Source organism: Artemia sp. Qi Xiang Cuo, chromosome 20, assembly GCF_049724085.1.
Source record: "Artemia sp. Qi Xiang Cuo chromosome 20, ASM4972408v1, whole genome shotgun sequence".
Lineage (NCBI taxonomy): Eukaryota > Metazoa > Arthropoda > Branchiopoda > Anostraca > Artemiidae > Artemia > Artemia sp. Qi Xiang Cuo.
In genome coordinates this window covers 48,124,880-48,147,041 of record NC_142813.1, presented here as the reverse complement: position 1 = coordinate 48,147,041, position 22,162 = coordinate 48,124,880, and the positions used below count along the sequence as shown (strand labels likewise).

The window sequence follows — 22,162 nt, the reverse complement described above, 5'->3', positions numbered from 1 at the left end:
CGGCTCGCACAAATGGCAGAGCACTCGGCTATCATTCTTGATCGCATGCGTTCGAGTCCCTCGTTAGTTTTTTTTTCTTTGTCAAGCCCCTCTGCCATATGCATTAGAAATTATTTATGTCACGCAATCAACAATAACAGTTCCTTATCCAACGTTGTTTAGGAAATTTATAGCCCAACAATTTTTCTTGTCAAGCCCCAAGTAGATTCAAATAGATAATTTTCTTTCTTCTAGTAGTCTAGCCCATATGCCCTTTGACATAAACTTGTTAAAACGTCTATCTTTCAGTAAAAGTGGGGAGGATGGGTAATATTCCCTGCATTACTATGCAACAAGCGACATGGGAAAGAAAAGAAATTTGAATACGAAATTGAGCTTGGCTTTGTACGTGACCTGGTTGCGTATTAGGAAAAGTTAATACCAAGAAGTGGAGAAAATTTTGGTGAACTTGTTTTAAGGTCAGCTGGGGAAAATATATTTAAAATCTAATTTCGTTTTGTAAGATAGAACACAGGCCTTAAACAAAAGGGCATATATTTAATTTTTATAAACATTATAGGAGAGCGAAAATAAGGTTCCCAAGTCTCGGGGAGTAATTTGTATTTAGAGAGAAAAAGAATAAAAATGCTAATGATTATAGTTTGCAGATGAGCAATGTGGTTTCGATGTGGTTTACAGTACGCACTTTAGTGTGGAATTTTGTATTTTTATTTATGTAGAAATTTTTTATAGATATGTTTTATTTTATATATTTTTGTATATTGCATTTTTATATTATATTTTTATATTTTTTTTTATAGGTGATGAATAAAAAAAATCCAAGAGTTTACAAGCATCCAACAAAAATCAGGAATATTTTGCGACCATTTTCGGGGCTCAGGAGCTGTTAGAAAACAAAACAAAAAGAATAAAAAAGGAATACTAAAATGTAAAGCAATTAGATTTGACAAAACAAAACTGTAGCTTTCGAATATTTAGTGATACTAAAATAAAACGTTTATGTTTTATTTTTGCTTCTTTTTTTAAAATCAAAATATTGAAAGACAGTATTGTCACTTTATATAATCGGCAACGGCAAGTGCTTGTGAATCTAAAGTACAGTTTATAGAATTATCCAGTAAGTTTATCGCAGATCATTTCTGGTCTTCATTCTCGGTACGAACAAAAAGCTCCTCCCACTTATTTCTACATTAGCGGGTTGGTCTGTTTCCGTCAATCAATGAGAAATGGTTACAAAATGCATTATTCGTATAGCGGGTTTTCACTTGTTTCATGTCCAAGAGAAATCCGACTTGTCTACCCGTGAAAAGATCTAATGCCGCTTATGTTTATATCTGCAAAAACGTTCTCTGAATCACTCGCACCTTGGTCCGGGTTTTTATAATGGGTGAGATAGGGTATGATCATACTGCTAATTCTATAAACTGTGATCTAAAGAGAATCTATTTATACCCAACTCCTTTATTGGTAAATATTTGTACATTAATGGCATGAAACTAAATAACAACTCCAACAAGCTCAAATGATGAAGCATCTGAATCCTAATCTCGGGCTCATGGGGTTAGAATCGTTATGTTATAATAACTTATAATGTAACTTTTTATATATTTTTTTACTTTTTTAATATTATAATTTATTAGCTTTTAAGATGAAATTTTTAATATGATGATCTTAATTAATATAACTGATATGAAAATATTATATTTTAATATATAATATGGAAATATTATATATTTTGGTTTCTTACACACACACACAAAAAAATAATTAGGAATGACATACACATTTAGTCTTATTCGAGACGGTCCGTTTCCTTAAAAAAAAGTCATCTCATCCATATATTGATTCCCTTTTTGTGTATCCTGTAGGATAGCATTTGTCTCCGGGGATAGGATGCTGAGTTGACAAATAAGTGTTTAAAAAGCTGATTATAACATCCAGAACTGATTGTCCCTTTGAGCTAGGCCGGAGGGACGCTTGCTGTGGAATCATAGTTTTCTTTCTAAAATTGCATGGATTTGTTGAATGAAAATTGATGGATTTTTTTTTATTTTATTTTATTATACTTAACGACAGCTTTGATGAAAAGGTGGTCTTTGTTTGACAGTAAAAGTGAAAATGTTGTTTGAGCTTCTATTTTCTGCTAGAGTTTTGATTTTAAATTGGATGCTTTCAAAGCTGAGGGTTTAGATACTGAGGATGCAATAGGTATTAGTTCAAGATATGTTTCTGCTATATTTTCATCTTTTGGGCTATTCCTTGACGTTTCCTAGCGGAAGTTTGGCATTTCAATGTATATATATATATATTATATATATATATATATATATATATATATATATATATATATATATATATATATATATATATATATATATATATATATATATATATATATATATATATATATATATATATATATATATATATATTATTATAATACTATCTCTTTCGGCTTTTTATCCAATTAGCCATGGCTCTCAATTTTTTCAGCACTGTCCGCCAACTTGATTTTAATTCAAAAATCAGTGGACATAATCATGGGCATTTTGTAGGCTATAAAAACTATAGCCTGTAAAAAATACAGGAAAGTGGTATCCCAGAAGTATTCCCTCTGAATGATTCTAACGAGGCCATAGACCTCAACACCACCCGAGCTAAGTCACACCATTTGTAAGGGTTGGACGCCCAAGCTCCCTATGTTAGCGGGGCGGGGGGGGGGACATTTTTTTTAATTCAATAATTTCTTTCAAAACCGTCTATTTACTTTCTTTAGTTATTATGGATCATTGTTCGCTCTTTATTAGTTTGGAGCTGTGACTGCAACCATGATACAGCTTGTCTAAATGAAATAACACTTTTCTTGTGCGTAGGTTAGGGTATTTAACAATGAAATTGGACTGATTCTACTAACAGTATTTTGTCTTCCCCGATGAAAATTAATGCCATTATTTTATATAATTAATGTTTATTAATTAATGTTTTTAATTAATAAAAATGTTTAAAATTAATGTTATTAATAATGAAACATAATTAATGTTTCTATGACTACTAAAAGGTCTTTGTAACCGTCTATTACCAAATAAATATCCTTATGCATATTTTCTGCGCTAAGTCTTATTTAGAGGATCCATGTTTGTCCCCTTTCCCTAAAGTATTGTTGAAAACAAGAAAGAACTAATTATTTTAATTGAAGTAAAAATGAAGCAGAAGTTTCGAAATTATTTAAAAAAACGTGAGTTAATGGAAAGTATAAAAAGTTCAGAATTGAGGGAGGAAGGACTCATGTGTGAGGACACATCTCCGTAACCGCCTGATGTTGATGACTTTGTTTTCTCTTCCTTTTTTATCATCTAGATCAGAATGGAGGGGGTGGGGCCAATATATCTGTCGCGTATTTGTGCTCAGTTTTGGTGTAATGAATTGTGAAGTACTATGATTAACTACAATTGTTACATTTTGTTTGATGGAAAAATTCCAGGAAGATGTATAGCTACAGAATGTATTACCTTCCGATCGCTCTCTTGGTTTCTCGTTCTCTTGGTTGATCATTCTCTTGGTAGGAAGTAAAAATAGGATATGCTAGAAAAAATTGGAGAGTATAATATTAAAGGAAAATTATCTTAAAAAACAAAAAAGAATAAGCTTTATGGCCAATATATCTGCCACGTATTTGTGCTCGGTCTTCATGCAATAACTTGTGGAGCACTATGGTTAACTGTAATTGTTATATTTTGTTGGGTGGGAAAATCCTAGAAAGAGGTTCAGCTCCAGAATGTATTGCCTTTCAATCTTCTGTTTGCTGCTCTTAGTATGATATATCCGAAAGTAAAAATAGAATATATTAAAAGAGAATATTAAAAGAGAATTACCTCTAAAAACAAGAAAGAATTGATTTTTTTTTAATTGATATCACCTCGAAACAGAACTTTCAAAATAACACTAAAAATAGGTGAGTTGTATGAAAATATGCAAAATTTGGAATTGGGGGAGCACTCGTCTGAATCCCCATCTCTGTACTAGTCAGACTCTGGAGGCCCTGTATTCTCTTTTTTTTCAGTCTTTTGTGTCGAAATGGTGGGGGAGCGTTCGCCAATATGTTCATCTTCTGAGTTTGTGTCATTGTTAACTTATCTGTTTTCAGTTTTAACAAAATAAATTGTAATTAACCAGCGATATAATTGTTTATATTTTGCAGGGTGGGAAAATCCCTGTAAGATGGACAGCTCCCGAAGCTATCGCCTTTCGAAAATTCACGTCTGCATCGGACGTTTGGAGCTTCGGGATCGTTTGCTGGGAGGTTATGTCTTACGGGGAGCGACCTTATTGGAACTGGTCAAATCAAGATGTAATTAAAGCTATTGAAAAAGGATACAGGTATTCATCTTTTCTTCTCTTTTGTGTTTTGCTATGTTGTGCATGATGTAGCATGAGAGTATCGCCCGATTCGAGTAATTTGTGAAAATTTGAAATTTGTAAAAAATTTGAAAATTGAAAAAATGAAAATTTGTTCAAATCTTAAATTATGCACTTTGGGGTACGCTGCATCTCACATACGGTTGGGTATTGGGTATTCTCATATACGGTTGGGTTTTGGGTATTGTTGTTATGTAATTCAATTGGGTATTAGATTATATACATTTTGACTCTGAATTTCTGATTTCTTTTTTTTTAAACAACGAGAAGAGAAAATGATGTTGGGATTGTTTTAATTTGGGTTTTAGTTTTAATTGTTATGTATTTTATTGTAAGTCTAATTGTATTTTTATTTTTTTGCTTTTTTGATGACGAATCTTAGATGTAGTGCCGAAATATTAATTTAATAAAAAATCACTGTCTTAAGATAATTTCTTGTTATTTGCCTTTTGTTATGTGTATCCTGGGAAGACGGTGTTGTCTTTTTTTATTTACTACTTAGTATCTAAAATCTTGTAATTCTATTTTTTAATTTTGAGAAAAATAAAATAAAAAAAAACATTTTATTAATTCCAGTTCGAACTTGGACAGAAAATGGTCAAATAATTTTTATTCAAAAATGGCTTTGAACAATGATTTTAAAAAGAAGAAGAATGTTACTTGTATGATAAACCCCCGACCACTCAAGTTGTTCATTCATTGACACATTGCAGAACCGGTTTTTTCGTTAGTTTCTTTCACCTTAGCTTGAGACAAGACAAAAAGACGTGATAGAATAGATACAAATTTTATAATTTGGGCTATAAATTTGCACATTAGGGGGGAGTGGGGGGGGGGTAAAGTATTTAGACATTGTAGAGCTAGAAGGAAATTCCTACTGCATAATATGCAGAATAATTGTACCTAACACATTAGGCATGCAGACCCGCTACACTTTACCCTCATCCCCTAATGCGCAAATATATAGACCAAATTTGTTTCTAAAGTATAATATTTTTATCTTACTTGTTTATTGTAACTAGAATTGAGCGTGAAAGAAACATATTAGAAGAATATTAGGTCGGGGGTATATCATACAAGTACCAGAAGAATTATGAATTTGGGGATACCACTTATGGATGCAACATGGTCGACTATGGTGTATCTCAGAAGTGCATCCAGGATTTTTGTTCGGGGGGGGGGGTTACTATTTTTTTTTAGGGGGTGGATTACATAAAAAACCCTCAAAAAACGCATACAAAATTTGTTTATGTCCATTCTTGTTACGTTTTTACGAGTCAAACAAACATTTCGGGGGGGGGGGGGTTCAAACCGGGTAACCCACCCCCTCACCCCTCCCCTTGGATATGGCCTGGATACGACCATGCTGTATTTGCACCCTGCTTTGCACCACAGTGCAAAGACCAACAATGTGCAGAGTAAAATTCTACCACAGTCAGTTTTCTGTCTCTGTATCTTTAATATCCAAAACCGTTAATTTTACTTTTTAAATACTTCAAAAAAAGAGAAAAAATTGAGTAATTTTAATGTTAAGTCGCGAATTTGGCTGGAAAATGATGACATAAAGATGTCATCAAAATGATGTATAAAGAGCATGAAGAATGGTATTAAATTTAAAAAAAGGAAGAACTGTACCTTTTAGTGGCGACGAATCGAAACAGGTCGGCTGACAACTGTGTACGGTGCCAAAACGAACAGCAACAAAATATGTTTTTCAAACTTTGGGTAAAGATAGATCAAGCATAGTTTGGGTAAATTTCTAAAGTTAAGTCAGATAGTACAACAAATATTATGCTTGTTTAAGATGATCTTAATTGGATTTAAAATAATTCTAATTTTGGGTATATTTAAGTTTAGATCTTAAATAATATCAACTATACGTCGAGTTTAAAGAAAGATTCGGTTATCAACAAATAATGACAATTAACATGGCATATTTGACAACAATAACATGACAGTTCTAGCTTTACTTTATGCTAGTATCGTGGACACATGAAGGGGGAAGGGGAATATTTTCCTGGTATATTTTATGGAACAATCGTGTATATCTAAGTTAATGACTAATTAGAAATTCTGATTAGGGAGGTATTTCCTGGAGGGGCTGATTTCCCAATGAGGAAGTAAAGCCAAGCCCTTTGAATGCGTTAATTGGTCGCAATTTCTGCCAAAAAAATAAAAACAACTTAATTTGGAACAGACCTGAGGATAAAGGGGGCAAATACATAAATTCCTTGGTCAAAAAAAAAAGGTTTGTTTTCTTCTTTCTGTTATGAGCTGTTTGTATTTTTTTGCAAAAGATGTCTATTTAAGCCAACTCAAACCTTTTATTTAAAGGTAAAAGTCGGTGCAGTCCCGAGGTGCAGTAGCTCTCTTCATTTCTCATATTGTTGACCTTAAGCTCATTCAACTTAAAGTTCAACGTTTAACTAAGTTCGTTCTTAACAATTGTTTGTCATTATGAACTTACAATTGTTTATGCTGGAATGCTGTGTTGGTGTACTTGACAGCTTTTAATTATTTTTCATTTTAATTTTTTTCGTTACGATTTTACCATGGGTTTATAAATGATGTTTTTAAAATCATATATTTAATCACAAACAATTACTTGGTTCTTTTAAAAATTTTCCCGGAAAACAATTTTTCGTATCCCGCCTTCCATGGAGTTAAACAATTAGATCAGGGATAAAACAATATCTAGTTCTTTTATGCTGCTAATCATTCAATAACATGGTATCCTGTTCAACAAATGTGTAAACACATTTGTTACGGCGTTTGATCAGACCCAAGAAGTGAGATAATATAGCAGCAGCTGATTTTATTAATATTGTTTACTGCATTCCCCCTTTTTTAGAACATTGGTTTTTCCAATAATTAAATAACTTAAAGTAAATAATTTGATTTATTATTTAATGATTAAATAATTTCTAATTAGTAGTTAATAATTTAAAATTAAAATAATTTAAAGTACCAAGACAGTGTAAAAGCAATTTGATTGTTTGAATAGGCTAAGTTGTTACTTACATAGCCATATATATTAAGTGGCGCCAGTTTATCCTCAATAATTTGCCCCCCCCCTATATTTTTTAAGGAAACCTTTGTGGGGGTTATTTTCACTAAAAAATGGTTTTTGGGTATTTTCAATAAGAAACAGTAAATTTTCCCTCTAGATTTTGAAAAATACTTATTGCCCCCCCCCCCCAAAAAAAAAAAAAATTGTGATTGACTCCATTGTTTTTTCCAATATTTAAAGTACCGAAACAATGAAATAGAAATATGATTGTCTAAATTGCTAAGTTGAAACTTACATAGCCTTGTATATCAAGTCAAAACATAAAATTGCGAAGAAGAGAGCAAACGTGGACAATAACAGCCAGTGAAAAAATTATGCAAATATTTCGGTCAAGACCTCCCCTTGACCGTCCTTAGTGCAGAATAAAACTGATAAAAATCTAAAAAACCAAACACGAAACTAAAATAAGATGACCCTTTTAGAGTAACAGTGAAAGGGTAACTGGATAAAAAATATAAGACTAAATGGTATTTCAAAATTTCATCTTACGTAAAGCACTCTTAAAACTAATCGCTTTCCAGGTAGGATATTATCAGAGATTATATTTGATTGCAAAACATAATTTTGTGGACGAATGTAAAAGCGATCGGAATTAATAATTTCATCATAAATGGGACTGAACTGTTTTTTCACAGGCTTGTCCTCGTTATTGTCCTCGTTTTCTCTTCTTCGCAATTTCATGTTTTGTCATGATTAGCCATTGTGGTCTCAGAAATTATTTACATGTATATCAAGGGGTGTCAATTTGTCCTCCTAGATTTTTTCCCCCTCCTGCCTCAGATTTTGAAATATACCTTTTTGGTGGTATTTTCCTTGGCTTCTTTTCGGTATTTTTATTGAAAAAATTGTCTAAGTTTATCCCCCTAGATTTTGAAAAATGCGTTTATCCCCCCCCCCCCCAAGGTTTTTGCGGATTGATGCCATTATATGCCATTATATATCTCTAAGAAAAAAACGAAAATCGGGAAGAAAATTCATAATAAAAGAAAGTCCATATGCAGTTATGCTGATTTTGGTAGTTAAGGTTGGCACATTAAAAGAAATGAAGCATTGACGAAAATTCAGCCGAAATTCCGCCAAAACGTAGAACCAAAGAGCTTAAGCAGGTGGAGATGCCCTTTGAAGGCGTATTTATGTTTCGAAATCAACAGATTGTCAACGTTTGAATTTTTACGGACGGAAAGTATTGTCAAATTTATCTACTTAAATTTAATTTTAATTTTTACGATTTAAAGTGGCACCAGTGCCGAAAATGTGGTTGTGACCTGAAAACTTCATAATTTTGCAACAATGAAAAAAATATTATAGAAAATTGTGGTTTTCAAGTATAAAAAGACCTAGGGCGGGGCTGGGGCAAAAAAGTTTCAGTCACAGATACTTCCTCTAACATGTATCCGGTTTCAGAATTCGAGTTTGAAAACACAAAAAGCTAAATGTTTAGGCCTCAAACCCTTTTTCCCAATTGTAGAAGATCTGGTCACTGACCTATTTTGTTCATTCTTTCTGATTTGCCCAATTTCCTAAGATATATATTTTCTAGATTACCAGCTCCAATGGATTGTCCTGAAGCAATTCACCAATTAATGTTGGATTGTTGGCAGAAAGAAAGAGCGCATCGACCCACGTTTGCCGCCATAGTGGCAACCCTCGATAGATTGGCAAGGTGTCCGGAATCCTTGAGAAAGCTGGCCACCGCCAGGTAAGTTCACATCTTCAAGTTCTTTTTCAGAGAAAGGTGACATCATCGTACTAATTTTTGTTTTAGCCTGTAGTAAGAAACACTGCATAAAATATGTTTTTGCAAACTTGATATGTAGTTACATAAACATATTATATGTTTACAAGCATAATGTATGTTTTCGTGAATGGTAAAGCCAAAACCTTTCGATAGTACCTATATAAATAACCTAGGGTGAAACTTTTAGATTAATACAACCGACATTCGAATTGAAACTCGAAGATATCAGCGGCATCTAATGTCTCCAAGTGAGGCTGTTATCCCGCCTATGCTTTCTTTGATTCAATCAAGTATCGCTAGTCCGTATGCGATGTTTGTGTCTCAACTTTTTTTTTCACTTTTTTTTTTCAAACAAAGTAAAACTACACTCAGAGGTGTGTGCAAGGGGGAGAGTTTTTGGGCTCTAATCCTAAGTCGTAAATTCTCCAGAATTTCTGGGCACCTTTGATTCAGACTACCAAATGATTTTTGTTTTATTCACTTCCTGGTGGGACAATAATTTTCTGTGGGGAAGGGGGCAACTTCCCTTCCCAGACCTCAGTTTGCCCCCAACCCCAGTTTCCCCCCTCCAGCTGAAATTTAGTTTATCCAAAAATATTGTCGAAACTAAGATAAGCCTACATAGTTCAAGCATCCACAGAAACAGGTCAATTTTCTTTGTTGTTTTAGTAATTTTTTTGTTATTATGTGGCTGTTTTTCAGTTTTACTGTCATTTTCACTTAATTTGGGAAGATTGGCTCAAAATTTGCCCTCGTCCCCTCTTCCCATGATTTTGACGAAATTCCGCCACTTCTTCTCGGCCGAAAAAGTCACTTGTCTGACTATACTGTACAAGTGTACATGACGCTAGTAGTTTTCAGTCATCTATATTACCAACGGCATGAAAATGAAAACTTGTCTCTTGAACCCATTTTCGGTTTATTCGTTCATGAAAACTGGAATTTCCTAAGATTGTTGTTTTGGTTGTACGAAAATGAAGTTTTCAGGGCATTACCACATTTCCATCAGTGTTGTCACACTGAACCTTGAAAACAAATAAGCCAAACTTTGACAACGCTTTTTGTCCATAAAAGATTCAAACATTAACTATATGTTAATTCCGAAAAACTGTACCTTCAAAGGAAAGCTACTCCTTGATATTTTTAGTACAACGTGTTTTTAGCTGATTTTTTGCTCACGTTTCTTATTTTTAAAATTTGGCAGCCGCTACTACCAAAATCTGCAGAACTACATCTTCAGGGGCAACTGCCCCTCCCAGACCCCGGTTCCTCTCCTCTCATACCCCAGTTTGCCCCCTCCAGCTGAAATTTTGTTTTTTCAAAAATCTTGTCAAAATTAAGATAAGCCTGCATAACTCAAGCGTCCACAGAAAAGGGTCAGTTTTCTTTAGTATTTCTTTACCTTTATGGTACTCTATGGTTCATTTTTCAGTTTTCACTTGATTTGGGAAAATTGGCTCCAACTTTACTCTCCCTTCCCCTGGATTTTGACGAAATGACGCCACTGTACATCTTGGTCTCTTTTTCATTAAAACTGCCAGTTTTAATTTTTTGCCAATTTTAGAGATCTATAGGGTGTGTTAGTTTCCAATTAAGGTATATTTTCCCTCTAAAACGAGCGATTTTTAGACAAGCCTGCAGATGTAACTTATAAGAAAAGAAGATGGCTCTTATGTTATTGAATTTAAAGGTCTCATAGCCAATCACCAAGCAAGAATAGTGATATTCTTTATTTTTTATTTGAGAAGGGTCTAAACTAAGTTAAAAATAAGAAAATTACCCTTTGTTGAATGATTTTCAACCAATTTTCAAGGTATCTTTTATCTGAGAAATTGAAGAAAAACCCAAAATCTGTAATTCCTTTTTCGGCAGATAGTCTTTGAAATATCCTCAAATTTAGTGTAGATTATGCAAAGTTAAATTTTCTAAAATTGAATTGCTACAAAGTTTTCCAATAGCACAGTAATTTGTTATTTTTTTCAATAATTGTATTTTTGCCGACACGTCCGAATCGTTAAAACGTAACAAAAAAATATATAACCAAATTGTTGAAGTGTTTTTAAAAGTTTTATCGTACACCAAATAAAAAAAAATGCAATTTCGTAAATAGCCGTAGAAGTAAATTTCAGCTATGGAGGGTTAGCTTAACCCTCCATATATTAAAACCACAGAAAAGCAGAAAAGCAAATAGATAATTTCTTAGAACACATTTGTGTTTTCACCAAGGATAATCAAAGTACGAAATATTCGAATTTTATTATCATTAGTGAAAAAGTTTTTTTATGTTGTTTTCCACTGTTTTATGACCAGTTTTTCTACATTTTATTTCTATAAAAAAAATAACACTGAAAACTTTCACAGATAACGTAAACCTTAACCAATCCAAATAATCAGATTGTATTTCACTGACCTTGGTACTTCCAACGAGCCATGCATCTGGCTCTTTAGTCTCCAATGTTCTTTTAATCGTTCCTTTTCTCAAGTGTTTTTCTTTCGGTAAAATAAGGTGCCATATATTATGAGCCAAATTCCTTTAATATCGTTCACTTACTTTGGATATAGCCCAGTAAAAACTTTTCCTCTTTGCCTTTTGGAATCATAAAAGAAAAGTTCAATTCTCTAGGAAAGTACATGTTTTTATGGCTTGGGCTATTCCCCAAGTTCTAAGGAATATTTCTCTATGGTTGGAAAAAAATTACCTTTTATCTCTTTTTCTTTAGACTATATTAAAAGAAATAGTCTTTAAGGAATTTTAGAGCTTTTTCAGAAACGGTCTTAACGGAAATTTCTTGAAAAGTTGGGTAAAAGTAGATAGTAAAGAAAGTCTGAAGCGTCTAGATTCTACTTGAAGAATAGGGTAAACAATCGTTTTTCGGAAGAATTTTCTTTAATTTTAAAGATTAGTAGTTTAGGCTGGCCAATGAAACTTTCAGAGATTTTCGGGATTTGATATTTGAGCTGATTTCTGGAAGTTTTATTCACTTGGCTCTACTATCTTTGAAATATCGAGATGAGTTTATCTGGATAGTGACTGTTCACCTAGTTCAAGACTGCACTATCTAGATAATGGATTTTCTACCTAAAACATGTCATCTTAGCAAAAAAAAAAATGTTGCATTTGTTTTCATCTTTCTAGGGACTCGAATACCAATTCCCCTCCCACTTTGGCACCCCTATCCCCTCCCAATTTGGCACACATGTCCCCTCCCCCATCCGTCATTCACGAGTAATGGATTTTCTACCTGAAATACGTCGTTTTTAAAAACAAAGGCTGCACTTGTTATATTTTCTGGAGATCCAAATGCCTGTCCCACTCCCGCTTCGGTAATCGTGTCCCCTCCCTATTCCAGCATTCACGCATAATAGATTTTCCACCTACAATATGCCGTTTCGGCAAAAGAAATATTGCACTTGTTATATCTTTTTGAATTTATGGGGAGTCAAATGCCTGTCCCCCTCCCACCTCGGCACTCATGTCATTCCCCATCAAGCACCCATGGATAATAAATGTTTTGCCTAAAGTATGTCGTTTCGGCAAAATTAATTCGGTACTTGTTATGTCTTTCCGTCTTTATGGGGAGTCAAATGCCTGTCTCCCCCCCCCCCACCTCGGCACTCCGTGTCCCCTCACCATTCATAATTCACGCATAAATGGTTTTCTACCTAAAATATGCCGTTTTGGAAAAAGAAATGCTGTACTTGTTATACCTTTTGTCTTTCTAGGGAGACAAATGCCTATCCCCCTTGCTACTTCGGTACTCATGTCCCCTCCTCATCCAGCATCCACGGGTCCTGCATCCAGAATTTTTCGCCTAAAATATATATTTTGGAGAAAGGAATGTTGCCCTTTTATGTCTTTTTGACTTTCTGGGAGTCAAATGCACATAGCCCTTCCATATCAACACTCCTATCCCTGCTCCATCCTGTTTTCGCCGATAGTGGATTTTCTACCAAAAATATGTCGTTTCGACAAAATAAATGCTCCACTTGTTAATTTTTCTATGTCTCTGGAAAGTCAAATGCCTATACCCCTCCCACTTTTAGTACTCATGTTCCCTCTCAATCCAGCATTCACGGAAAACTTTGGGTCAGTAAATCTACGTGGCTCCACAGAATCATGAATCTTTACATGGATCGAAGAGTCAAAAATGATGAGTCTAAGTACACTCAAGAAATAAAGGAAATGTATTTAAATATATTTAAAAAAAATAAAGGAAATGTATTTAAATATATTTAAGACAATAGAAATACTTGATTACTCATTTGATTTGAGGTTTCAACTATTAACGAAAGAAATAAAACTGTTTCAAAATATTAATTTATTTCATATAATTTGTAAATGTCTGTCACTCCAAAGAAAATGCGTTCATAGGAAACCAGTTAATTAGTATATATTGATACGCCAAAGGTGTAACACATATGCAGTTTTAGAAAGGAAAGAAGAGCAAAAAGAAAATAATACTATCAAGCAGATGAAAAATATGGAGCAAGACCATGGAATGGTCTTTAATATGAAAACCTTCTCATATAAGTTTTGAAGCCAAACTTTAAATTTTTTCAACAAATAACGTGTGTGTATTGTATATAATTGCAAAATTCATCCACAAAAATATTTTTAAAAACCTTCATCGTGTATAATTTTGAAGCAAAAATGCAATTCTGATTCTTTTTCAATATATAAAGTATATAAAAAATATTGATATCAATAAATAAACAATAAATAAAGTATAGTATTATTTACATAATTCTATCTGTCTAATGCCAAAACGTTTATCGTGTGAAGTTATCCAAGCAAAACTGGTTTTTCTTACTCTTGTTCCATAGGTTAAGTGTTCACATATTCACGTATTCTTCTATACCTTCTTGTTTCTATGCTATCTTACTTCTTATCTCCATAATCTCCACTGATTCCCTCTTGGAAGGATGTAAAGATGGAAGCTTAGGATAGATTGGGATGGAGGAGGAGCGTGCGCAGGTGTGTTAGCCTCAGGTGGCTTGGTGCTGCAGTCAGTTGTTAGCAGTAGTAGTACCCTTCTGTAGTGTGACTTCTATAGCCTCAAATACCTTATCTATTTTAGACATGCTCATGCATTGGCTCCTGACGCTCCAGACCTAACCCGACTTCATTCCCTTGAAGAATGGCTAGCAACCATCAAAATGTCGCGGTATTTAGACAACTTTCAACGTGCCAACATTACGACGCTCGAATCAGTTGCACGTCTTGAACCAAATGACCTATCTGCCATGGGTGTCACATTGTTAGGTCATCAGAAGAAAATTATCGCGAGTGCCCAAACTCTAAGGACTCAAATGGCCAATAGTGCTTCAGTTAGTGAGGGGTTCCTTGTATAGATGGGGTTGTGATAGACTTGATTTATAAGTATTTGAATGCTCAAAAGTGAATGTTTATAATTGTTGACCTATTTTATTAATAGTCGGTCATATGTTGTTCTTGCATTGATTTTTTTTTTTTTTTTTCGTGAAAAGACAAGTAACTACGTTAGCTTAATAGACTTTACACGATACAATAAGTAATGCAATTCAAAGGCCTGTTAAATGGACGGGGCAAAGGGCTAACGTCCCTGCGCCCTTTGTAGTTCTCATCAACCTTACATATTGACACTGACACTGTGTCTAAATTCTAAAGCTTATTTTTTTTTGCCTTATTTTTAACATAAAATTCTTTTGTATTAGTTAACATAACACTTTGAACAAATTTGAATAATAAATTAAGTAAGCAAATGTAAATTAATTATAGCAGGAACTAAATCAATTTGTTTTAAGGTTATAATTAGTAATTTCAAAGAAATTGAAACAATTTTAAGAATCGGGTTGATGAGGGAAAACATTAATTTAGGAGCTCATGTTTGGCCCCTGGGTTTTATTTTAATATTGTATAAAACACAAATTTCCTCCTTTAAAAAAAGACGACACTAATTATCAGGTCTTGACTATTTATCAGTAATTAAGTAATACTATTTTCAATTTTTGAACTCAGTCTTTAATTTGTCTTGTCATTTAGATTTTTTTTAAGCCTTGTCTTTTAAATATAAATTATTTTTGGCAAATTATAATCAATAGACTAGATTCTCCATCATTCGTCTATCAATTGGGCTAGCTGTTACCAATTTTTAGTTTTTGATAAATAAGATGCTCACACAGTGACTTAAATTATCAAAGTTAATTAATAAAGTTTAGCCTAAAAGTTAACAGTTAGGTAAAGTTTGACTGATGGAAGTATCGCAAATAGATAAATGAGCTTATAAAGTCCAACAATGGCAAACGGATTTGCTAGACAGCGTTGCCGTTTATGTTTCAACTTAAAATGGACCCGAACATTTAGGAAAATGTTCGCATTGTGCTGACATTGAGTTAATTGGGGAAGCTGTACTTTCAAGTTGTGATATCCTGTTGCTAAATATTTCTGCTCAACAGTGTTGTCGCTTATTTATTTTCCGTCTTCCTTTGACGTAATTCGAGCATTTTTTAGGAAATGCATGTATTATAGGCATTGCATTATAATTTGTACAGTTTTTCAATCTGATCAGTGGTTTCATTTTTTTCCGTCCCGAAATCAGGAGACAGCTGGGTTTTGTTTATCAAAGTGAAGTGGTTTTTTACTTTGTAATATTGTTCTTAGTATTAAGCCTCGTCTTGATTGACACCATTCACCCTGGCAGTAGCAGGGACAGCCAATCATAGCCGTTGGAATATTCGAAGACTGCCCAGTTACATTGACTGTCCAATCATAGTCGCTGGTTTGAAAATGATCCGCCTACAAAAGATGCTGCTGGCAGGGAAAATGATGTCACTCAAGACGAGGCTAGTTACGGCTCATAGACAGGGTTGCCATTTTGACAATTTTTATCATGTGACCATTATTCTGATCAAATTCTGATTTTTATTTAAAATTCTCTAGTTCTCATAGAGTTATTGATTCGTTCTTTAAAAAGAAAACAAGGTTTGTGATTTCGTACCAATATGGATAAATCCACTGTACTTTTTTTAGAGGGATTCTGATTGATGGGAGGATAGTAGGGAAGCAGGGGTGCCTGTTGGGGGAGAAAAGGGAGGTGATTCCCCTAGATTATTTTGCCTCCCCTTCTATTTTGAAAATACATTTTCGTGAATTGCAGCCTCTGTAGGGAGGGTTAGCCTTAGTTATGACTAAAATGCTCCAAAACCCCCTTAACATAATTTGAAATACTGAATCCAAAAATAAACACTTTTTAGGTAATGTCTTTTTGCAGTAATGTCTCCAGTATTCACCACCAAAATGTGTTTTATACATTTCTTCATATGGAGAGAGGCTATTTTGTAAATGGCATCCATCTCTGAAATAGACTGAAGATCAAGGGTATATACCTGGGGCGGTTACCTGGAATACTAAAAAAAGTATTTAGAGCTGGAGATTTTAAACTTAATGGAGATAAAAAAAAAAACTTTAATGGAGATGCTTTTCCCAGCTGCACATTATTTTTTTTTTGTATTTTTGCTAAATTGCCATATATTTCAGCCAATTCAGTTTGGTACAAGTTTTGCATCGCCAAAATGCCTCCCCGTAATACAGTCCTCAAATAAAAAGAGGTTAGGGGGCAAATGGTGTCAATCTCAACTGAAGGATGGGGGTATATATCCGATGAAGTTTACAGAAAAACTGCGAAGCAAATTCCTCCAACAATTGGACTGCTTAATGCTTACTTTGGCAAATTGAGACACAAATTGCAGCTAAACTTTGTAATTTTTTCTATTTGTGCTAAATTGTCATGTGTTTCAGCCAATTCAGTTTGGCACATGTCTCCGATTTGCATAGGCAAAATATATCTCCATAAATACTTTCCTCACGTGAAAAGTGGATAGAGGGTAGACTGTGCCCATCTCTAGAATAACTTTAAGGATTTGGGTATATACTGGAGATTTTGGAGATACACATTGTAAATTTTTCTAATTCTGCTATATTGTTAGTATTACATTTTGGCACATATCTCTAATTAAATCGCTAGGGGGTAGACGATGTCCATCTCTAGAGTAAACTAAAAGACAAGGGTGCATTTCTGAGGAGGATATGCCTGAAATAGGAAAAGAGAAACTTTTTATTTCAAGATTTAGAGCTTTAAAAAATTTAATTTTTCTATATAAAATAGTAAAATTTTTTAGTAAACCTGTTTTATAGACTATGTTAAGGTATATACACATATACTTAAATAAAAACTATAAATATAATAATTAGACAAAAATTATATAAACATCAGTTATAGACAGCAAAGTCAGTAGTCATACTAGCTCTATTTAGGAGACTTGTAAATTACATAATGGCAACCCTGCTCATGGCAAGTACAATCCTCTAACCATTTTTCTAGGTGTTTTTTAATTCTCTTTGTCTTTTTAGCTACTTTTTAAAGAAAGTTGCTGATAAAATTTTAGTAAATCACATTTAACTGGCTTCTGACACTCCTAAATATGAAAGAAATTCAAAATTAAATATTTTTTGGTTCATAAAAGACGTGTATCAAAGAGGATGGAAACTAATGTCGACCAAGGAAACCGCCAATGCCATCTAGTATTTTTTGTTTCTTCGACACTAGCGACAGTTTCCTATCTTGCAGCTTGCCTGTGCTTTTTCACGTGTAAATATACATCAGATGAAAAGGGATCTGATAGCAGCATTACCTGGGGAAACAGAATTGGACTTGTTATACATTGGGGCGTCGACAAGGACCTGACCTACTTGTCTTAATATTTAATACTTTTTTCAATCATGTTTAGTTATTTTGTCCATAAAATTAAATAACTTAGGCTAGGACTTAGGGATATGTCTTAGCATAGAAAGTCATGCAAATAGTTTTATTACTAGCGAAAATAATTAAAAAAATAAAGTAAAATCGAATTTGCCACGGGTATGGTGCTGACAAGGCGTGACGTGATTTAAAGCATTTTTTTGTTGATCGAAATTTAAGAGCCTATTTAAGTGGGCCAGGCCCGACGCTGATAGCTTATAGTCAGGCACGTACGCGAGAATGTACTGGATTTTATCCCCATTTCATTTTTTATTTCAAAAGAAGGGAAATTTTAATTTTACTTATGGTACTATAAATGTGTGGTAATGAGCGTGGGAGGGGGTAGTGAGGGGCTATTATATTACTTGCTAATAGTGTTATAGACCTGTTTAATGAGTTTAAATACTTGTGAAATATGACAGTAGCTTATAAATGTTAAAAAAAAGGCTTCCAACTACCTGACTTTAGCAGAGACACATATAAACCCGCCAAAACCCAAAATAATTTCTAATCAAACCACGAAAAAATATTGGAATTATATTAAAGAAAATTATTCATTATCATAAATTAAGTAGTTTGAACTAGATTTAATTAGTTCCAATATAAATGATTTAGAATATTGTTTTGCCTTTCTCTTTGAAATTACGTTAGTGTCCCTTTTGGGTAGCCTTTCGTCTTTTCTTTCTTAATGTTACGGCAACTCCATAACTTGTTAAGGAGTTTATCTTGCAGCAAAAATGGAGACAAAGGAGAGGGGGTATAATCCACCAGTGGTGCCGTTTCGGGGGGCGGGGGTAAGGAGCCTCTGTTGTCTACTCCCGATTACTTGGAGAAAAAGTTATTATATAGCCCACGCCCCTTGACTTTCCGGATAGAGACCCCTCTTGCCCCCCAATAAAAATACTGGAGCTACGCCTCCGTATTCACCACCCTCGAGATTTGAAGTGTTATATATAAATTTTGTGATTTATTCTATTTACCATAGAATTTACCTATTTTTAACCATGTTCTTGAGGTTGTACGAACTCCCCCTCCCTCCCCCGCAAACGAAATCGTGTGTACGCATCTTTTCGACAGTTGTCTCTTTGAACGGAGGATGGTTATTAAAATGATTCAGTGTAATAATAGATGGAGATCCCTTTAAAACGGCTGAATCTTGAGTCGAAGGACATACCTAGGGAGGGGGGGGTCCTCGAGGACCAAACCTCCCTCAGCAATCATAAATTCTTGAATTATTCAGATCAAAAAACAAAATTTGCCTTTTTATTATAGTGTCTCTATCAGAACTTTTCTTTATTGTCAGGGGGGTTGATTGATTCCACCTTTTATTTTGATAATTATATGATATATCTGCCAAATATTAATTTAACATTTCATTTATGGGAGTTGCACGAATTTCCCTTCCCTCCCCAAATAACAAAATTGTGCATGTATACATGCTCCACGGTTATCTTTTTTGAACAGTCCACATTTATTTCACTGATTCAGTTTAATAAAGATAATAATAGACGAAGATTCCTTTAAATCGAACGAACCTTGAGTCGAAGGACGTAACTGGGGGGGAGGAGGAGGAGTCAGTCCTACTGAAATCATATATCTTCTCGAATTATTACAATTACGAAACAAAATTAGTTTTTATATTAGTGCCCCTCCCAGATTTTTTTTCACTACCCCCCCCCCCCCCGCGCCTGAACGTAAACTTTTTGGTACGTGCCTGATTTAGTTTACTTTTTTTGACAATTATATGATATAGCTGCCAAATATTAATTTAGGATTTTATTTGTGATCTCAAGTTTGTTATTTGTCGTATGAAAATATAATATTATTTCTTAAATGTTATGTGTATATTATGGTATATTCTTTGTATATGGAATTTAGGGAAATACATATCTATATGAAAGCATAGCACAATAGTATATTTTGTGTTTTTATCATTTTGCTTGACCAAGATAATTTATTTGTCTCTGTTGTTTTTTTTTAATATAAAATATAAATCAATGTTAAAAATATAAAAAAAGACAATGAAAAGGAAATTTATATCACTAGGTTTGTTGTTCATAACAACAAAATTTATTTTCTATTTTTTTATTTATAACATAGCTAGATACCGTAGAGACCAATAGAGGCCATGTTATCTAATATGGCCTCATAATAAAGCTGTGCCTTTTGGTTTCTAAATATTTTTAGAAACCAAATAGAGGCCAATATTTTTAGAAACCAATAGAGGCCATGTTATCTAATATGGCCTCATCATAAAGCTGTGCCTTTTGGTTTCTAAATATTTTTAGAAACCAAATAGAAGCCAATATTTTTAGAAACCAATAGAGGCCATGTTATCTAATATGGCCCCATCATAATGCTGTGCCTTTTGATTTCTAAATATTTTTAGAAACCAAATAGAGGCCAATATTTTTAGAAACCAATAGAGGCCATGTTATCTAATATGGCCTCATCATAAAGCTGTGCCTTTTGGTTTCTAAATATTTTTTTCTTGAAATTTTTTTTTCAATAAAATTTGGCCATATTATTTAATATGACCTCATTATTAAGCTATACTTTTTAGTTAAAATTTTTTTAAGAAAAAAAAATACATCAATAGAATATATGTACAGCATGACCAAGAAATTGATACTTAATATATAAAATAGTTTAAAGTAGTCTGTAACACATTGAGGCCATATTATTGAATATGATCTCGTCATAAAGCTATGCGTTTTAGTTTTTACACATTTTTCTCAAATATTGTTGATTTTTGCGTGAAAAAAAAGCCAATAGATTTAATGTTTGTATTGTGGGAAACAAATTAACTCAGTGTTGCCAGGTTGAATTGTTGAAGTAACTAAGTAAATATAATTATTTATATTTGACAACGCTGTTCGTCCGTAAAAAAATCAAACATTAATAATTTATAAATTCTCAATGACAGCTACACTTTCAAAAAAAGCTGCAGCTCCATCATCTGTTTGCGCATGCCTTTCCAAAAACTAACCTGACAAGTATGTGTCCAATAAGAGAGTCATACTTTCTCCCACCATTTACCCGTGCCGCAGCCATTTTAACATTTGCCTCTCAATTACTTGGACTATCTGTCTTGGCTTGTCTCTTTCTACAATTAGCCATGTCTTGATGCAACATACTACAAAATACTTGATAAGTTGAATTCAACATTTCAACAACTTGATAACATTTCATTTCACTGTCCTTGGTACCAAGGCCGTATCCAGGAGAGGGTTAAGGGGTTTGAACCTCCTCCCCATCCCCCTGAAAGGTTTTTCCGACTCGTAGAAAGGTAACAAAAATGAATATAAATAAATTTTTGATGCGTTTTTGAGTTTTTTTAGTACCACCCCCCTGCTTGGTACTTAAAAATTTCGGTGATAAAGTCGGGAAATTATTCTTTATTAGAAATAAAAGAAATGCTGTAAGAAATCTGTCATGGCTAGGGGTCATGGCTGGGGCGGCCCACTTCTATAATATCCTCTTTTAGCTCTTACAATAAGAAATTAATAAATTAACAATTAATAAATTTCGTACCAACAAAGAAAATGCAGGATGTATGGCGATGGTTTTCAGTGTAAATTTGTATATAGGTTTCTCTTTGTCCCTGTTTATTCAAACGATTTTAATTTTTAATTTCCTATTTTAGGAGCTAAAAACTGGTCCTTAAAAAAAAAAAAAATCTTTTTTAAAAAAGTTTTTAGAAATTTTTAACATAAAGAAATAAATTATCTTTGGTCAAAATATTTTGTTTTTGATTTCCTTCGAGTAGATCCAAGTTATTGTAATTGATGAGTCATTTTTTAGTTTTTTTTCAATCATTTTTACCAGAAGGCGACATATGATTTGCTTTGATTGTAACTAATATAATTTATTGTATAATAAATCGCTTACGTTGAATTTATGTGTGCGTTAATTTTTTTTTCTGTGTTTGCGTTAAGGTTAATTTACTTAAATTCTTAACATTGAAGACACAGACCAGGCGAATTTGACACACGCCCATTTATAACTCGCTCACTAATAGATTCACCCCGTAGGGCGATTTATTCCTTGATTGTATTATGAGTATGTTGACTGAATGCTTGATTGGGAGATAATAAGTTGTATAACTCTAATTGGCCTCAAATCTTGAAAAAGCCCCTGATTGTTTTTTGAGGGGGGGGG

The 22,162-nt window shown here is 33.5% G+C and overlaps 1 protein-coding gene across 1 annotated transcript in view; it reads left to right on the top strand.

The window, feature by feature from the left end:
* The window catches only part of LOC148940303 (ephrin type-A receptor 4-A-like), a 182,052-nt gene extending 160,187 nt beyond the window's left edge, over positions 1–21,865 (top strand). The window contains 3 exon segments of the mRNA XM_089106127.1: positions 4,199–4,377; positions 9,027–9,185; positions 14,303–21,865. Of these exon segments, the coding sequence (XP_088962253.1) occupies positions 4,199–4,377; positions 9,027–9,185; positions 14,303–14,576 (612 nt within the window). The 3' untranslated portion in view covers positions 14,577–21,865.
* The last annotated feature ends 297 nt before the right edge of the window (positions 21,866–22,162 follow it).